The following is a 14,109-nucleotide window of genomic DNA, read 5'->3' on the forward strand; positions in this document are numbered from 1 at the left end:
AGGGGATCCCAGGGAAAGAACGGAGCGGTATGCTCGGACATTGCAAGCTACCCGCTTTGCTTCTCAGGACAAGGGTGGGGTTGTGTATATGCCCTGGTCCCCGGGAACGCCACCTGTGTGCAGACGCAGTGTGCCCGTCAGCACTGTCGAGTGCGTAAGGGCCAGTTTACCTGTACCTGTAACGAGCAAAGATGCCTGAACGTGACCGCAGGAAGGCAAGTTATCTGTAGTCAGTGTAACGGAACTCATGTCAGCTCAGAAACATGGGCATACCCGTTTGATGCTTACCAATTGGTAGGATCAGGCTCAAATGCAAGGGAACCTAGCAATTGGTGGTATAAGCAGTTCACGAATGTTAGCAACACCGACGTAAAGTGTTATAGAGCTAAGGAAGGATTCGTGTTCCTCCTCAACGGTACCTTCAAGACAGCAACACCGACCCTCCCAGTCCTCTTTGCAGTAGGAACTATAGGACCACTCACTGTCCCATGCCCCAAAAGGGGGGTATACCCAGAGAAAGGAAATAGTTGGTTGGATTGGTTATTTGGAGGATCCTGGGGATCTTATTTAATGCATGGAGCAGTTATTCTCGTTATGATGATAGTTACCTGTTGTCTGATTATTGGTTGCTTTAATGTCTGTTGTAAAGTAATGATGGCAAAATTGGAGCAAACTCTTACAGTCACGGGCTCCCGGAATCTGGTTCAACAGACTAAAGATTTACTCGAGAATCAAGAAGAGTATGAGAAATAAGAATGCGAACGGCTGAATGCGATACTCCTGGAATAATCACCAGGGTTATCATGGAATGATAAAAGGGGAGAATGAGAATGTGAAAAAGGATTGCGAAAGTGGTAGATGGCTAGAGAAGGTAGCAAAAGGATGGAGATCATGGGTAAATGGCTGACCAAAGATGTCAAGCTGTGATAACTACAATGTCAGCACAAAAAGGGGTTACTCAGAGTTGTGGTCAAACACGAGTTAGGCGAAAAAGCAAAAGTTAGACATGAGTCAGACGAGGGGCTGCTATATCCAGCCATGAAATAGGGAAATGCTTGTAAGACCGAAACTGTAAACACATCCATAGGGCCCGCCCTATGTCAAAGAGTTGTTAGCCTGCAATTGGGTATGCTATGGGGGAAATCGACCAATGATTGTATAAACTGAGTGTCACTCAAATGTGTTCTGCTGTAACAATGTATAAGTGTTGAGCTTTTGTACTGTTATGAGACTTGTCAGGAGAAAGGTGGACAGGCTCGAATCGAGAGTGTTCCCTTTATCTTAACAGGTCCCGGCCGGAGAATCTACAGAATAAACGTCTTATGTTGCTAAGACTAAAAGTGTTCGTGTGTCAGTGAATTTGCTGAAACAGATTGAAGGGAAAAGAATCCAGTATCAACATTATTACCTCAACCAATGCCACCAAAAAAACAGATTAATTGGACATTCAACTCATGGCTGTTTGTGGGGCATAGGCACAGAATGACATTTATTTACATTACAAGTGCTGCACTCAAAATAACTGAAGACTTTGAAATATTTTGATTTGATAAGGTGCTATATAAATACAAGTATGTAGATAGGCTTAATGAACTGTGAATAAGATCTCTTATCAGCTGAAAACCTGAATCACCCCAAAATTATTTTCGGCCTGGAACATACTAGAACATGCTATTCAGGAATGTAACGATTACTATTATAAAACACATCTCATACCTGCAAAAGATTGTTAATTGCCCTGCTAATTATAATTTTGTTAAATACGTTCCAAAAGCCATGATCCAAGCAATTACTTTGCTGATGAGAAAGAACTTGCATTTATATATCGCCTTTCATGTCTTCAAGAAGTTCCAAAGCACTTCACAACCAATAAATTACATTTTTGAATTGCAGTCAAGCTGTTTTGTTTAGTTTTGTAGGCAAAAGTGGCAGCCAATTTATGCATATCAAGGTCCCACAAACAGCCAGTGAGATAAATGATTTGTTAATCTGTTTTGATGGTGTTGGTGTAGGGATGAATAGTGGCCAAGAACTACTGGGTCTTCATGGGATCTTTTGCACCTGAATAGGCAAATGGAATCTCAGTTTAACATCTGAAAGACTTCTGATAATGGAGTGTCCTCTCAATACTGCCTTCAGCTGTCTGGGCCCCACACTCTAGAATTCCCTTCTGAAACCCAATCTCCTCTAAGACCGTCCTTTAAAACCCATCTCGTTGACCAAGCTTTTGGTCACTGCTCCTAACAGTTGTCCATTTTTGTCTGATCATGCCTTTGTGAAGAACCTTGGTGTGTTTTTGTGTTAAAGGCACGATATAAATGCAAGTTGTTGGTGAAGTATCAGCCTAGATTGTGTGCACAGATGTCAGCCTAGATTGTGTGCACAGATGTCAGCCTAGATTGTGTGCAAAGATGTCAGCCTAGATTATGTGCTGAAGTCCTGGAGTGGGGCTTGAAGCCATAACTTTCTGACTTCAAGGTGAAACTTACCAGCTGAGCCAAGCTGATGAAATCACTATGTAATTTGTACAGTAAAGGAAATGGAAAAAACACATTTCTGCTTTTTTAAATCCATAGCCTGATTGAAAACATTTTGACTTTGGAAACTGTTGCATTTTGACATTTCCAGTTGCTTTTCTTATTCAAAAAGTCTCATGGATAGAGGATTGGCTAACGAACAGAAAACAGTCGGGATAAATGGGTAATTTTCCGGTTGGTAAACGGTAACTAGTGGGGTGCCACTACTGGGGCAGTGTGGGCAGGCACAGCAGGAGGGACGAAGGAGCGGCAAGAATTTATAGATGAAAGGGACCGGGGCCCAGGTGAGGCATGAGTTTGGGGCTCAGAAGAGGCAAGGGCCCAGGAGCAGCACGGGCCAGCCCACACTGCGATATGTGCGTGCGTTAGGTCCGTGCAGCAGAGCTGGTCTCCAGTTGCCACTGGACCAAGAACTAGCTCTGTCAAGCCTGTGTAGTGGCTGGTGTGCAACGGCCACCATACGGTAATAAAATCCACGCACAGGCATCTCTTTCCCCCCCCCCCCCCCCCCCCCCCCTTTCAAGATATAGTTCGGGATCTGGAACATTGAAGCACCTGTGAACTCATCCCTTTTTGGTGTGGAAGCAAGTCATCCTCGCTTCGAGGGACTGCTTATGATGATGACTACTGGGGCATCAACTATTTACAATCTATATTAATGATTTGAATGAAGGGACCGAGTGTAATGTAGCCAAGTTTGCTGATGATGCAAAGGTGGGTAGGAGAGATAGTTTTGAGGAGGACACAAATAATCTGCAAAGGGATATAGACAGGCTAAGTGAATGGGCAAACATTTGGCAGATGGAGTATAATGTGAGAAAGTGTGAGGTTATCCACTTTGGCAGGAAAAATAAAATTATTATTTAAATGGAGAGAGATTGCAAAATGCTGCGATACAGAGGGGCCTGGGGGTCCTTGTGCATGAAATACAAAAGGTTAGTATGCAGGTACAGCAAGTAATCAGGTAGGCAAATGGAATGTTGGCCTTTATTGCAACGGGGATGGAATATAACAGCTGGGAAGTCCTGCTACAACTATACAGGGTATGGTCTAGAGTACTGCGTACAGTTTTGGCCTCCTTATTTAAGAAGAGATAGTTCAGAGAAGGTTCACTAGGCTGATTCCTGAGATGAAGGGGTTGACATGAAGAAATATGAGTAGGTTGGGCCTATACTCATTGGAGTTTAGAAGAATGAGGTGTGATCTTATTGAAACATAGAAGATAATGAGGGGGCTCGACAAGGTAGATGCAGAGAGGATGTTTCCACTCGTGGGGGAATCTAGAACTAGGGGGCATTGTTTAAGAATAAGGGGTCACCCATTTAGAACTGAGATGAGGAGGAATTTCTTCTCGAGGGTCATAAATCTGCAGAATTCTCTGCCCCAGAGAATCTATATTTAAAGTGGAGATAGACAGATTTTTGAACGATAAGGGACTGACTAGTTATAGGGAGCGGGCAGGGAAGTGGAGCTGAGCCCAAGATCAGATCAGCCATGATATTATTAAATGGCGGAGCAGGCTCAAGGGACCAAATGGTCTGCTCCTGCTCCTATTTCTTATGTTCTTAAACCTTATTTTAACCATTTCCCCCAGCTAAATAATATAGGAAGAAAAACTTAACTTTATTGAAGATTCTAGGATGTGGAATAGTGAGGTTTAATTATAGATATACAATACAACTTTAAATATTTATTGCTCTGTTCTGTTGTGAGTTAATCTCAATCAGGATGGTGGTAGGGCCACTACAATTCAACTCCAAGTCTGGCTTAGGGAAAGGAAAATGGCCAAGATTTCTAGTCCTGAACTCTATCCAACAAATCAAAAATGTGCACATGTGGATGTCTGTTGACGACAAGATTGGGTTCAGCTCTGTTGCCTGTCACAATATAATAACCTTCTTATGATTACTGTCAATAATCACAAATAAATGGTCATTTGCATGAGGTTCTAGACAGAGATTAATGCTCATAGAACTGTACCCCAAACAAGGAATCAATGCCGAGAGGAGATGAGGGGAAAAGATTAGCAAAGGGAAAACAATATTTAAAAAAAGAAACATTGGAATTATGTTTACAAATATATATTTTTTTCTATATTTACAGCATGTGTTGCTGCTACAGCAAAACCATCATCTGGAGAGACGTCACCACCAAGTGCATCCACTTCCGAGGCACAGGAAGAATTTGTGGATGACTTTAGAATTGGAGAGCGCATCTGGGTAAATGGTAGTAAACCTGGGTTCATCCAGTTCCTTGGTGAGAGTCAATTTGCTCCAGGTCAGTGGGCTGGAATTGTTTTGGATGAACCAATTGGTAAAAATGATGGTTCAGTTGCCGGGGTTCGATATTTCCAGTGTGAACCATTGCGTGGAATATTTACAAGACCCTCAAAACTGTCTCGAAGCCCAATGACAGATGGTGAAGCCAATGGTTCACAGACTCCTGCAACAGCTGTTTCCAGAGCCACATCACCAACATCTACATCAGTCAGTGTTGCGACAGCTCCATCTACACCAACTGCACAAAACGCAGCATTAGGTGCATCAGTTGCAGCTCAGGAACCTGCAACGCCTTCAGCCATGACCAATCTCTTAAAAACAGCAAGTGAATCCGTGTCGAACCTTTCAGAAGCTGGCTCTGTTAAGAAGGGAGAACGTGAATTAAAGATTGGAGACCGGGTTCTGGTAAGTCTATTAAACTACTTAATATTTTATGATGAGGTCCTGCACAAATGGTTTTCACACATCACACAAAGTGAAGAAACAGAATGAGTAATTCACCTGTGTGGTATGCTAAACTCTACCTCCAGTGCTCCAAAACCCAATCCCTAGTCTTGCTGGAACCCAAAGCCCTGTCCCACTCCCACATCTTTTGATGCTTACAAACTTCCGGCTATAATCCCTGTGTTCCTTGATCCCCGGACAAGCCCCAATGCTCCCAGACCCCGAGACTTCCCTCCCAAATTTTTCCAGGTCCCAGGACTCCTTTCCTTGTAATTCCAGATCCCATGAATAGAACCCTCCTCTCAGTGCTCCTGGACCCTGGGATACCTCAAAGTACTGGTACACCCTCAGACCCAATCCAAGTACTGCCATACTCTCAGATCCCTTCCCAATGACTCCAGGACTGCCCTATGTTCATTTTTCTCTTCCCAATGATTCCAAGACTGACCCCATGTTCATTTTTGTTCATGATTAATTTGATGTCTTTGTTTGAATATAGTTGCATCAGCACTATTTATAGTCTTTACACACGACTTTTCTACTTGTCTGTTATAGAAGTGCAACCATATAATTTCAATATTCTTTCAACATGCCTCAAGAGTTGTTAAATACTGTGTTTATAAAATGTGTTTGCAACACTGTTTATCAGAATAGCTGAATGTCTCAAAAAGGAGAGTTGAACACAGCTTGTATATTCACAGAACAATGTCTCCACAAGTTTATTCATTGAGCAACTGAACCACAGCTCAGATTCCATCATTGGCTTCTGCTGTTAGCTGATCTTAGCCAGGCAGCATTTCAGTTCACCTCAGTACCCCTGGGTTGGGGAGGGGTAAAACCAGTCACAGTTCTTGGCTCTGATCAGTATTCAGTGACCATATAATGGAGTGGCTGTTTGCCAAGGAGAAGATCAGACTGTATAATGTGGTATAATGTACCACATGTGGATAAATGTGAGGTTATCCACTTTGGTGGTAAAAACAGAGAGACAGACTATTATCTGAATGGTGACAGATTAGGAAAAGGGAAGGTGCAACGAGACCTGGGTGTCATGGTACATCAGTCATTGAAGGTTGGCATGCAGGTACAGCAGGCGGTTAAGAAAGCAAATGGCATGTTGGCCTTCATAGCGAGGGGATTTGAGTACAGGGGCAGGGAGGTGTTGCTACAGTTGTACAGGGCCTTGGTGAGGCCACACCTGGAGTATTGTGTACAGTTTTGGTCTCCTAACTTGAGGAAGGACATACTTGCTGTTGAGGGAGTGCAGCGAAGATTCACCAGACTGATTCCCGGGATGGTGGGACTGACCTATCAAGAAAGACTGAATCAACTGGGCTTGTATTCACTGGAGTTCAGAAGAGTGAGAGGGGACCTCATAGAAACGTTTAAAATTCTGACGGGTTTGGACAGGTTGGATGCAGGAAGAATGTTCCCAATGTTGGGGAAGTCCAGAACCAGGGGTCACAGTCTAAGGATAAGGGGTAAGCCATTTAGGACCGAGATAAGGAGAAACTTCTTCACCCAGAGAGTGGTGAACCTGTGGAATTCTCTACCACGGGAAGTAGTTGAGGCCAATTCACTAAATATATTCAAAAGGGAGTTAGATGAAGTCCTTACTACTCGGGGGATCAAGGGGTATGGCGTGAAAGCAGGAAGTGGGTACTGAAGTTTCATGTTCAGCCATGAACTCGTTGAATGGCGGTGCAGGCTAGAAGGGCTGAATGGCCTGCTCCTGCACCTATTTTCTATGTTTCTATGTTTCTATGTACTGTGATGCCATGTGCAACTGAATAACCTGCTGACGCCATCAATGCTCACACATGAATAATTGCCAGAGACTTGACAATGCCCCATGGAACCATAACCTAGCAAGATGTTAGTGCTTTAAGTGTTATATATGCAGACTATAGATATACTCTCTGTGTAGTCATTGTATAGTTGCATAAGATGGAGACTTAGTACATCAGGTAAACATCAATAAGGTTTACACTGTGCATATACATGCTGGCACCACTAGAGGGTGCCACTGGTGGAGACTGGGGTTTCCTGCCCTGGTGGCAGGGGCTGTATAAAAGGGGAGCCACCATGTGGCTGCCTCTCTCTGAAGGTAGGAATAAAGGACCAAGTTCACTACAGTTTGAGTACAACACATTGCCTCGTGGAGTCATTCATAAGTACACTACAGACATAATATTAAGGAAAAGGAGGGATAGGAGAATATGGGCCAGAAAAGGGGAATTAAAAAAATGCGTATTTCTTTCACAGAACATATTTGTTACTACCATAAATTTGTCACTGTAGATATCCTCTGGGGTTCAGTGATACGGTCACTCCCCTCAGCAGATGAGCATCTTTCTTTTATGGGGGTTGACTCACACTGTTCAATATCTACTTTTACAATAGCGTAACCCGGGGGTGTGACAATAATAGCTCCTGTGACCCTGACTGGATATTCATGCCTTTTGCATGTGTGTTCCTGTGTAGGTGGACCGAGTTAACACTTGGTGAGGCATGGCTTGATACAGATTGTTAAGTTGCTCTATTTCACAGCAAATGAACGTTTAGAGCAACGGTTATAATCAAATTCACTTTGTTCAATCAGTACAACTTATCTTCGTGTAGGGATGCAAAATAAACTATAGGCTATACTTCCCCAATGGGTCGGTCATCTTACTTGACTTAAGCAACTATCTTTGAAATATTCTCCAGCATATTTAACCTCATTACCTTTAACCCAAACCTGACTGACCTCATAGCCTTCCTGTTCCAAAGCTTATTGCTTATATCCTTGTGTGTCTCTTTTTGTCTTTGTCTTCACTGACAGACATAAAAGGGCTTTCCAAAACAATGGATGTAAAGCTACTGTAGAATAGTATCATGAGATTCTTCATGTCCACTTGAACAGGCAGAAAATACCTCAATTTAAAGTTTCATCTGAAGGTTGGAATCTCAGACAATACACTGGTCAATCTAGATTGAGTCTTGGAATGGAATTTGAACCCTCGTCCATCTTATTTAAATGACAGTGTTGCTTGTCACATTTAGTACATAACTAATACTTTGCTATCTTGGACCTAGCAGTCTACTGTGAATTTGGATTTATATGTAGAGTTGCGTCAGCGAGGTTTATTTTTTAGCACTCTAATGGTTTTTGATTGCAAAGGAAGATAATTATACAGTATCCGTAGTTTGCAGTGGAACATACAGGTAATGTGTCCAAAATACAATTTGTAACAATTGTAGAAAAATTATGCAGTGTTGTAGTATAGCATCATCAGTTCGCAAATTACTTTTGAAAATTAAAATATGCTGACAATTCATATTCATTAATAATCACCTTGTCTGCTGAGGATTTACTAAATTTAGTCTGCTAAGCTTCAGTGTGTATCCCATTTATATGTTAAGTGCTAAGGGTAGTTTTCATTAACGAAAGAAGCAGCCTATTCAGATAAGCACTTTATTTCCTATCTCCCATAGATAACTGTTTCAACTAACAACTGCCTCTGAAGAATATTTTTTTTATTGAAGACTGCCTTTGAGTGACACGCAGACAAATATTTCAGGACAGGGAAGAGGCTCCTTTGATAACTTGGGGGTATTGTCATTGAGTGTGTCTATTCAGCAGAGGGACTTCAGCATCATTTTTATTTTGGGATGCTGATTGAGTTGTTTATCGCTTCCTAAAGTGGAACTGCTGATTAGATATGAACATGGCATTCCTCAGCTACATCTGCTTCAGGAACTGGGTCTTAGCTTCTGATCAGCATCTAGGAAGGCAAATTAATACCAGTCTCCATTCTGCCTATCTGAATAAATTGTTTGAGCAATTAATCAGTTTGGTGGGAATTGCTGGTCCATCAATGGTAGCTTAAAAAAAAGAGTGACTTGATTGGTTGTTTTTGTGATGATTGCTGAGTGTTGGTACCTTTCTTACTTTTCTAGTGCTTGGAGTTAGGTTTGGTTTGCATTTAATCAGGATATTTGAGCCAAACAGTATGGTTAACTCAACAGGTAGTGCTTAATTAAGCCGGTCACAATTCTTTGTCTTAGATGCTTGATCCTACAGACCAGCGGTCTAGTTTTAATTAAATGGGTTTAATATACCTAATAAGTTTCACAATCTGATTGTCTAATATGGAAAGTAGTTCTTGTACTGCACTTGTCAATATTAATCACTCAGCTCTTTAAGTCACATCCCTAATCTTTAAGTAGGTAGGGCTCAATTTTGGCCCAGCCCTTTTTTCGGCGCACTTACCGGAGATGCGATGCTTTTCTCCGTTGATAAGTGCGCCGAAAAAATTGCTCCCTACTTTGACCGCTGTCTGGCCTCTCCTCGGTCGTCGCACAGCGTGGTCAGTCGAGTCGGGGGCGGAGCCAGCGTCCTGCGCTGAAAACAGTGCCGGGACGTCTGCACATGCGCATTGGAGTCGGGTCACGATGTCCGTGCATGCGCAGTAGCGCTGAAATTTGGCAGTCAGCCATTTTTTTAAAAGGAATCGTAGTTGCTTATATTTTGCTGTCCAGTGAGTTTGCTTCCTGCAGCCTTTGTGTGCTCTGATATCGGCAGTTCCCACCCCTATCCCTGGCCGAATGGTCTCCCGGTCGTCCCGCCCCTATGCCTGGCCGAGTGGTCTCCCGATCATCCCGCACCTATCCCAGGCCTATTGGCCTCCTACACCGGCCGCCCGCTGTTGAAGTAGCTGCTTGTGTTTTGCCCTTGCTGCAGACTGTTGCAGCCTGTCCAGTGAGTTTGTTTCCTGCAGCCTATGTGCGCCTCCCCGGGCCAAGTTTTCAGATAGGACTAAGTTTTATTTTTTTATTTCTTCTTGAATGCTTATTACTTTTTGTGCTTTGTTTAGTGCTTTGTAAGTCTTAGTGCAAGATCCTCTCCACTTCCCTTCCCACCCCTATCCCAGGCTGAATGGCCTCCGATGTACCTACCTGCGCTGATTTCTTAACGCTCCGCAAGGGTTTGCTGAGTAACTATTAGGTGACCTAAATGGCCAAAACTGGCATAGGTGGTTGGTAGCGCCCCCTTTTGAGAGAAAAAAATAAACTAAAAAAAATCCTAGCCAGCTCACTTACACTGGCGCAAATTGAATGTGCAAAATGGGGATTTTTAAGATACTCCAAAAAAATCAAGTTGCTCCAAAAAAAACAGCAACTCCTTGCCAAAATTGAGCTCGTAATATCTAAAGTGGAGTTTATTTTGTACAAATGATTCGTAACTGTCACTCGCCTAACTGTTAACTTTCACTTCTACAATTTAAAGTTTTGTTTTACTTCAATTTTAGAACCCATGATTAAAACATAGCATTTTCTTGTACACAGGAAATGTTTTTATATTTCCCACTCCTCTGCCAATGCCAATGAATAATGGCCGTTCGAAGTGCATGAAAGTGATCCTCTTGATTCTGGCCATTTTCCTTTCCTTTCTGGATGGACGTGTCTAACCTGTACTCAGATCCTCCGATAATGGCAGGCCAGAGATAAGGAACCTGTGTGGGAGCAAATTCATGTCCCATTGCTCCATAGCAAAGCATGGCAAAACTGTTACCTGAAAAATTTGAATTAGTCATTGTCTAAGAGTAGCCATTTTGTATTCGACTCCCGCGCCCCCCCCCCCCCCCCCCTCCCTCCGCTCCAACCCCAGACGTGAAGGTGGAATTAGGGAGTGCTGTCCACAGTCGATTTTTCCATTCATATCATGATGTTACATCAGGGCAGCTCTACACAAAACATCAGAAGTTCTTGTCCTCCCTATTGACTGTGATCCTAAATAATAAAACATAATAATGAGGAAGAACTGAGAGACGAAGTGTCTGGGTGTCTCCTATTACAGTGTTTAGGAATATGTAACAATTCAGTAGAATGCAGGTTTCTTTAAAATAAGGAGTCTTTTTCAATTCTATTTTTATTTCATTTGAGCACCCATGATGTAACCAAGCAGACAAAATGGGGCAATGGAATATTTAACTTGCTCAACTCATTAAAACTGAATGGCTTTGTACTTGTAAGTTACAAAGCCAACCTCAGTTGTTTTTCACTAGATATTTGTATTGTCGGTGTTCTTAGTATGAACTATTACACTGTCGTTAATTAATAGCGCAGATAGAAATTAATAGGTTCGATCTAATAGCCATTGTAAAGTAATCAAGGTTGGGAACTAAATATTCCAGTATACTTAACTTTTAGAAAAAATAGGCAAAATGGAAAAGGAGGAGGGGTAGCCCTGATAAAGGATGGGATAAAGACAGTAGAAAAAAAGGATCTTAGCTCAGAAAATCAAGAAGTAGAATCAGTTTGGGTGGAGCTAAGAAACAGCAAGGGACGGAAAACATTGATGGGAGTTGTTTATAGGCCTCCAAACAATAGTTGTAATGTAGGAAAGAGTATAAATCAGGAAATTAGAGACACATGTAACAAGGGTAATACAGTAATCATGGGGGACTTTAATCTACATATAGACTGGGCAAACCAAATATGCAGTAATAGTATGGAGGATAAGTTCATGCAATGTATACAAGATAGTTTTCTAGATTAGTATGTTGAGAAACCAACTAGGGAACAGGCTATTTTGGATCTAGTATTGTGCATTGAGAAAGGGTTCATTAATAATCTTGTAGTAAAGGGGCTTTAGGGCAGAGTGACTAGAATTTTATATTGAATTTGAAAGTGATTTAGTTAATTTCTAAACTAGGATCTTAATTCTAAACAAAGCAAACTACGTAGGTATGAGGGGCGAGGTGGCTGAGGCAGATTGTCTACCATCATACCTTTTAATGTAGTTTCCCGATCAATGGCTAGCATTTAAAGAGTTAATACATAATTTACAACAATTAATAATTTCTTTGAGGCATAAAAACCCTATAGGAAAAGTGGTCCAACCGTGGCTAACAAGAGAAATTGAAGCTAGATCATAGGAAGAGGCTTAAAATGTTGCCAAAAAGAGTAGTAAGCCTGAGGATTGGGACGCTTTTAAAATTCCGCAAAGGAGGACCAAGAAATTGTTGAGGAAAGAGAAAAAAGAATGTGTAAATTAGCAATAGACATAAAAACAGATTGTAAATGTTTCTTATAGGTATGTAAATATGAAGCGATTAGTGAAAGTAAACGTGGACCCACTAGAGACAGGAGAAATTATAATGGATAATAAGGAAATGGCAGAGGCATTAAACAAATAGTTTGTATCTGTCTTCACAGTAGAAGACACAAAAAACTTTCTGAAGATAATGGGGAACCAAGGGTCTAGAGAGAAAGAAATCAGTGTAAATAATAACTTAGTACTGGAGAAATTAATGGGACTAAGTGGCGGCAAATCCCCTAGACCGGAGACCTGCATCTTAGGGTTTTAAAAGAGGTAGCTGTGGAGATAGTGGATGCATTGGTATTGATCTTCCAGAATTCCCTAGATTCTAGAACAGTCCCCAAGGATTGGAAGGTAGCAAACATAACCCCATTATTTAAGAAAGGAGGAAGCGAAAAAATGAGAACCTATAGGCCAGTTAGCCAAATATCAGCAGTCGGCAGAATGCTGGAATCTGTTATTAATGATGTGGTAACAGGGCACTTAGAAAATTGTAATATGATTAGGCAGTCAACATGGTTTTATGAAAGGTAAATCGTGCTTGACAAATCTGTTTGTTTTTTCATAGAATCATAGAAATTTACCGCATGAAAGGAGGCCATTTGGCCCATCATGTTTACCAGCCGACAAAGAGCGATCCAGCCTAATCCCACTTTCCAGCTCTTGGTCCGTAGCCTTGTAGGTTACGGCACCAAGTGCATATCCAAGTACTTATTAAATGTGGTGAAGATTTCTGCCTGTACCACCATTTCAGGCAGCGAATTTCACCCTCTGGGTGAAACTATTTCCCTTCAAATTTCCTCTGAACCGTCTACCAATTACTTCAAATCTATGCCCTCTGGTTGCTGACCCCTCTGTTAAGGGAAATAGGTCCTTCCTATCCACTCTATCTCGGCCCCCCATAATTTTATGCACCTCAATTAGGTCTCCCCTCAGTTTCCCTCTGTTCCAAAGAAAACAATCCCAGCCTATCCAATCTTTCCTTATAGCTAAAATTCTCCAGTCCAGGCAACATCCTCGTAAATCTCCTCTGTACCCTCTCTAGTGCAATCACATCTTTCCTGTAATGTGGTGACCAAAACTGCACGCAGTACTCTAGCTGTGTGGCCTAACTAGTGTTTTATACAGTTCAAGCATAACCTCCCTGCTCTTGTATTCTATGCCTCGGCTAATAAAGGCAAATATCCCGTATGTCTTCTTAACCACATTATCTACCTGACCTACCTTCAGGGATCTGTGGACATGCACTCCAAAGTCCCTTTGTTCCCCTACACTTCTTAGTGTCCTACCATTTATTGTGTATTCCCTTGACTTGTAAGCCCTACCCAAATGCATTACCTCACTCTTCTCCGGATTGAATTCCATTTGTCACTGTCTGCCCACCAGACCAGTCTATTGATGTCTTCCTGTAGTCTACAGATTTCTTCTTCATTATCAACCACACGGCCAATTTTTGTGACATCTGCAAACTTCTTAATCATACATTCAAGTCTAAATCATTGATCAGTACCGCAAAAAGCAAGGGACCAAGTACTGAGCCCTGCAGAACCCCACTGGAAATAGCCTTCCAGTCACAAAAACACCCATCGACCATTACCCTTTGCTTCCTGCCCGTGAGCCAATTTTGGATCCAACTTGCCACTTTGCCTTGGATCCCAAGGGCTTTTACTTTCTTGACCAGTCTACCATGTGGGACCTTATAAAAAGCCTTGCTAAAATTCATATAGAAACATAGAAAATAGGTGCAGGAGTAGGCCATTTG

The 14,109-nt window shown here is 42.0% G+C and overlaps 1 protein-coding gene across 5 annotated transcripts in view; it reads left to right on the top strand.

Annotated features, from left to right (window-relative positions):
• The window catches only part of clip1a (CAP-GLY domain containing linker protein 1a), a 207,272-nt gene that overhangs the window by 50,815 nt on the left and 142,348 nt on the right, over positions 1-14,109 (top strand). For all 5 annotated transcript variants that reach the window (XM_070887798.1, XM_070887801.1, XM_070887802.1 and 2 more), the window contains one exon: positions 4,641-5,221. In XM_070887798.1, the coding sequence (XP_070743899.1) occupies positions 4,641-5,221 (581 nt within the window). The remainder of the gene's footprint in view (positions 1-4,640; positions 5,222-14,109) is intronic.

The sequence above is a fragment of the Pristiophorus japonicus genome, chromosome 8 (assembly GCF_044704955.1).
Source record: "Pristiophorus japonicus isolate sPriJap1 chromosome 8, sPriJap1.hap1, whole genome shotgun sequence".
Lineage (NCBI taxonomy): Eukaryota > Metazoa > Chordata > Chondrichthyes > Pristiophoridae > Pristiophorus > Pristiophorus japonicus.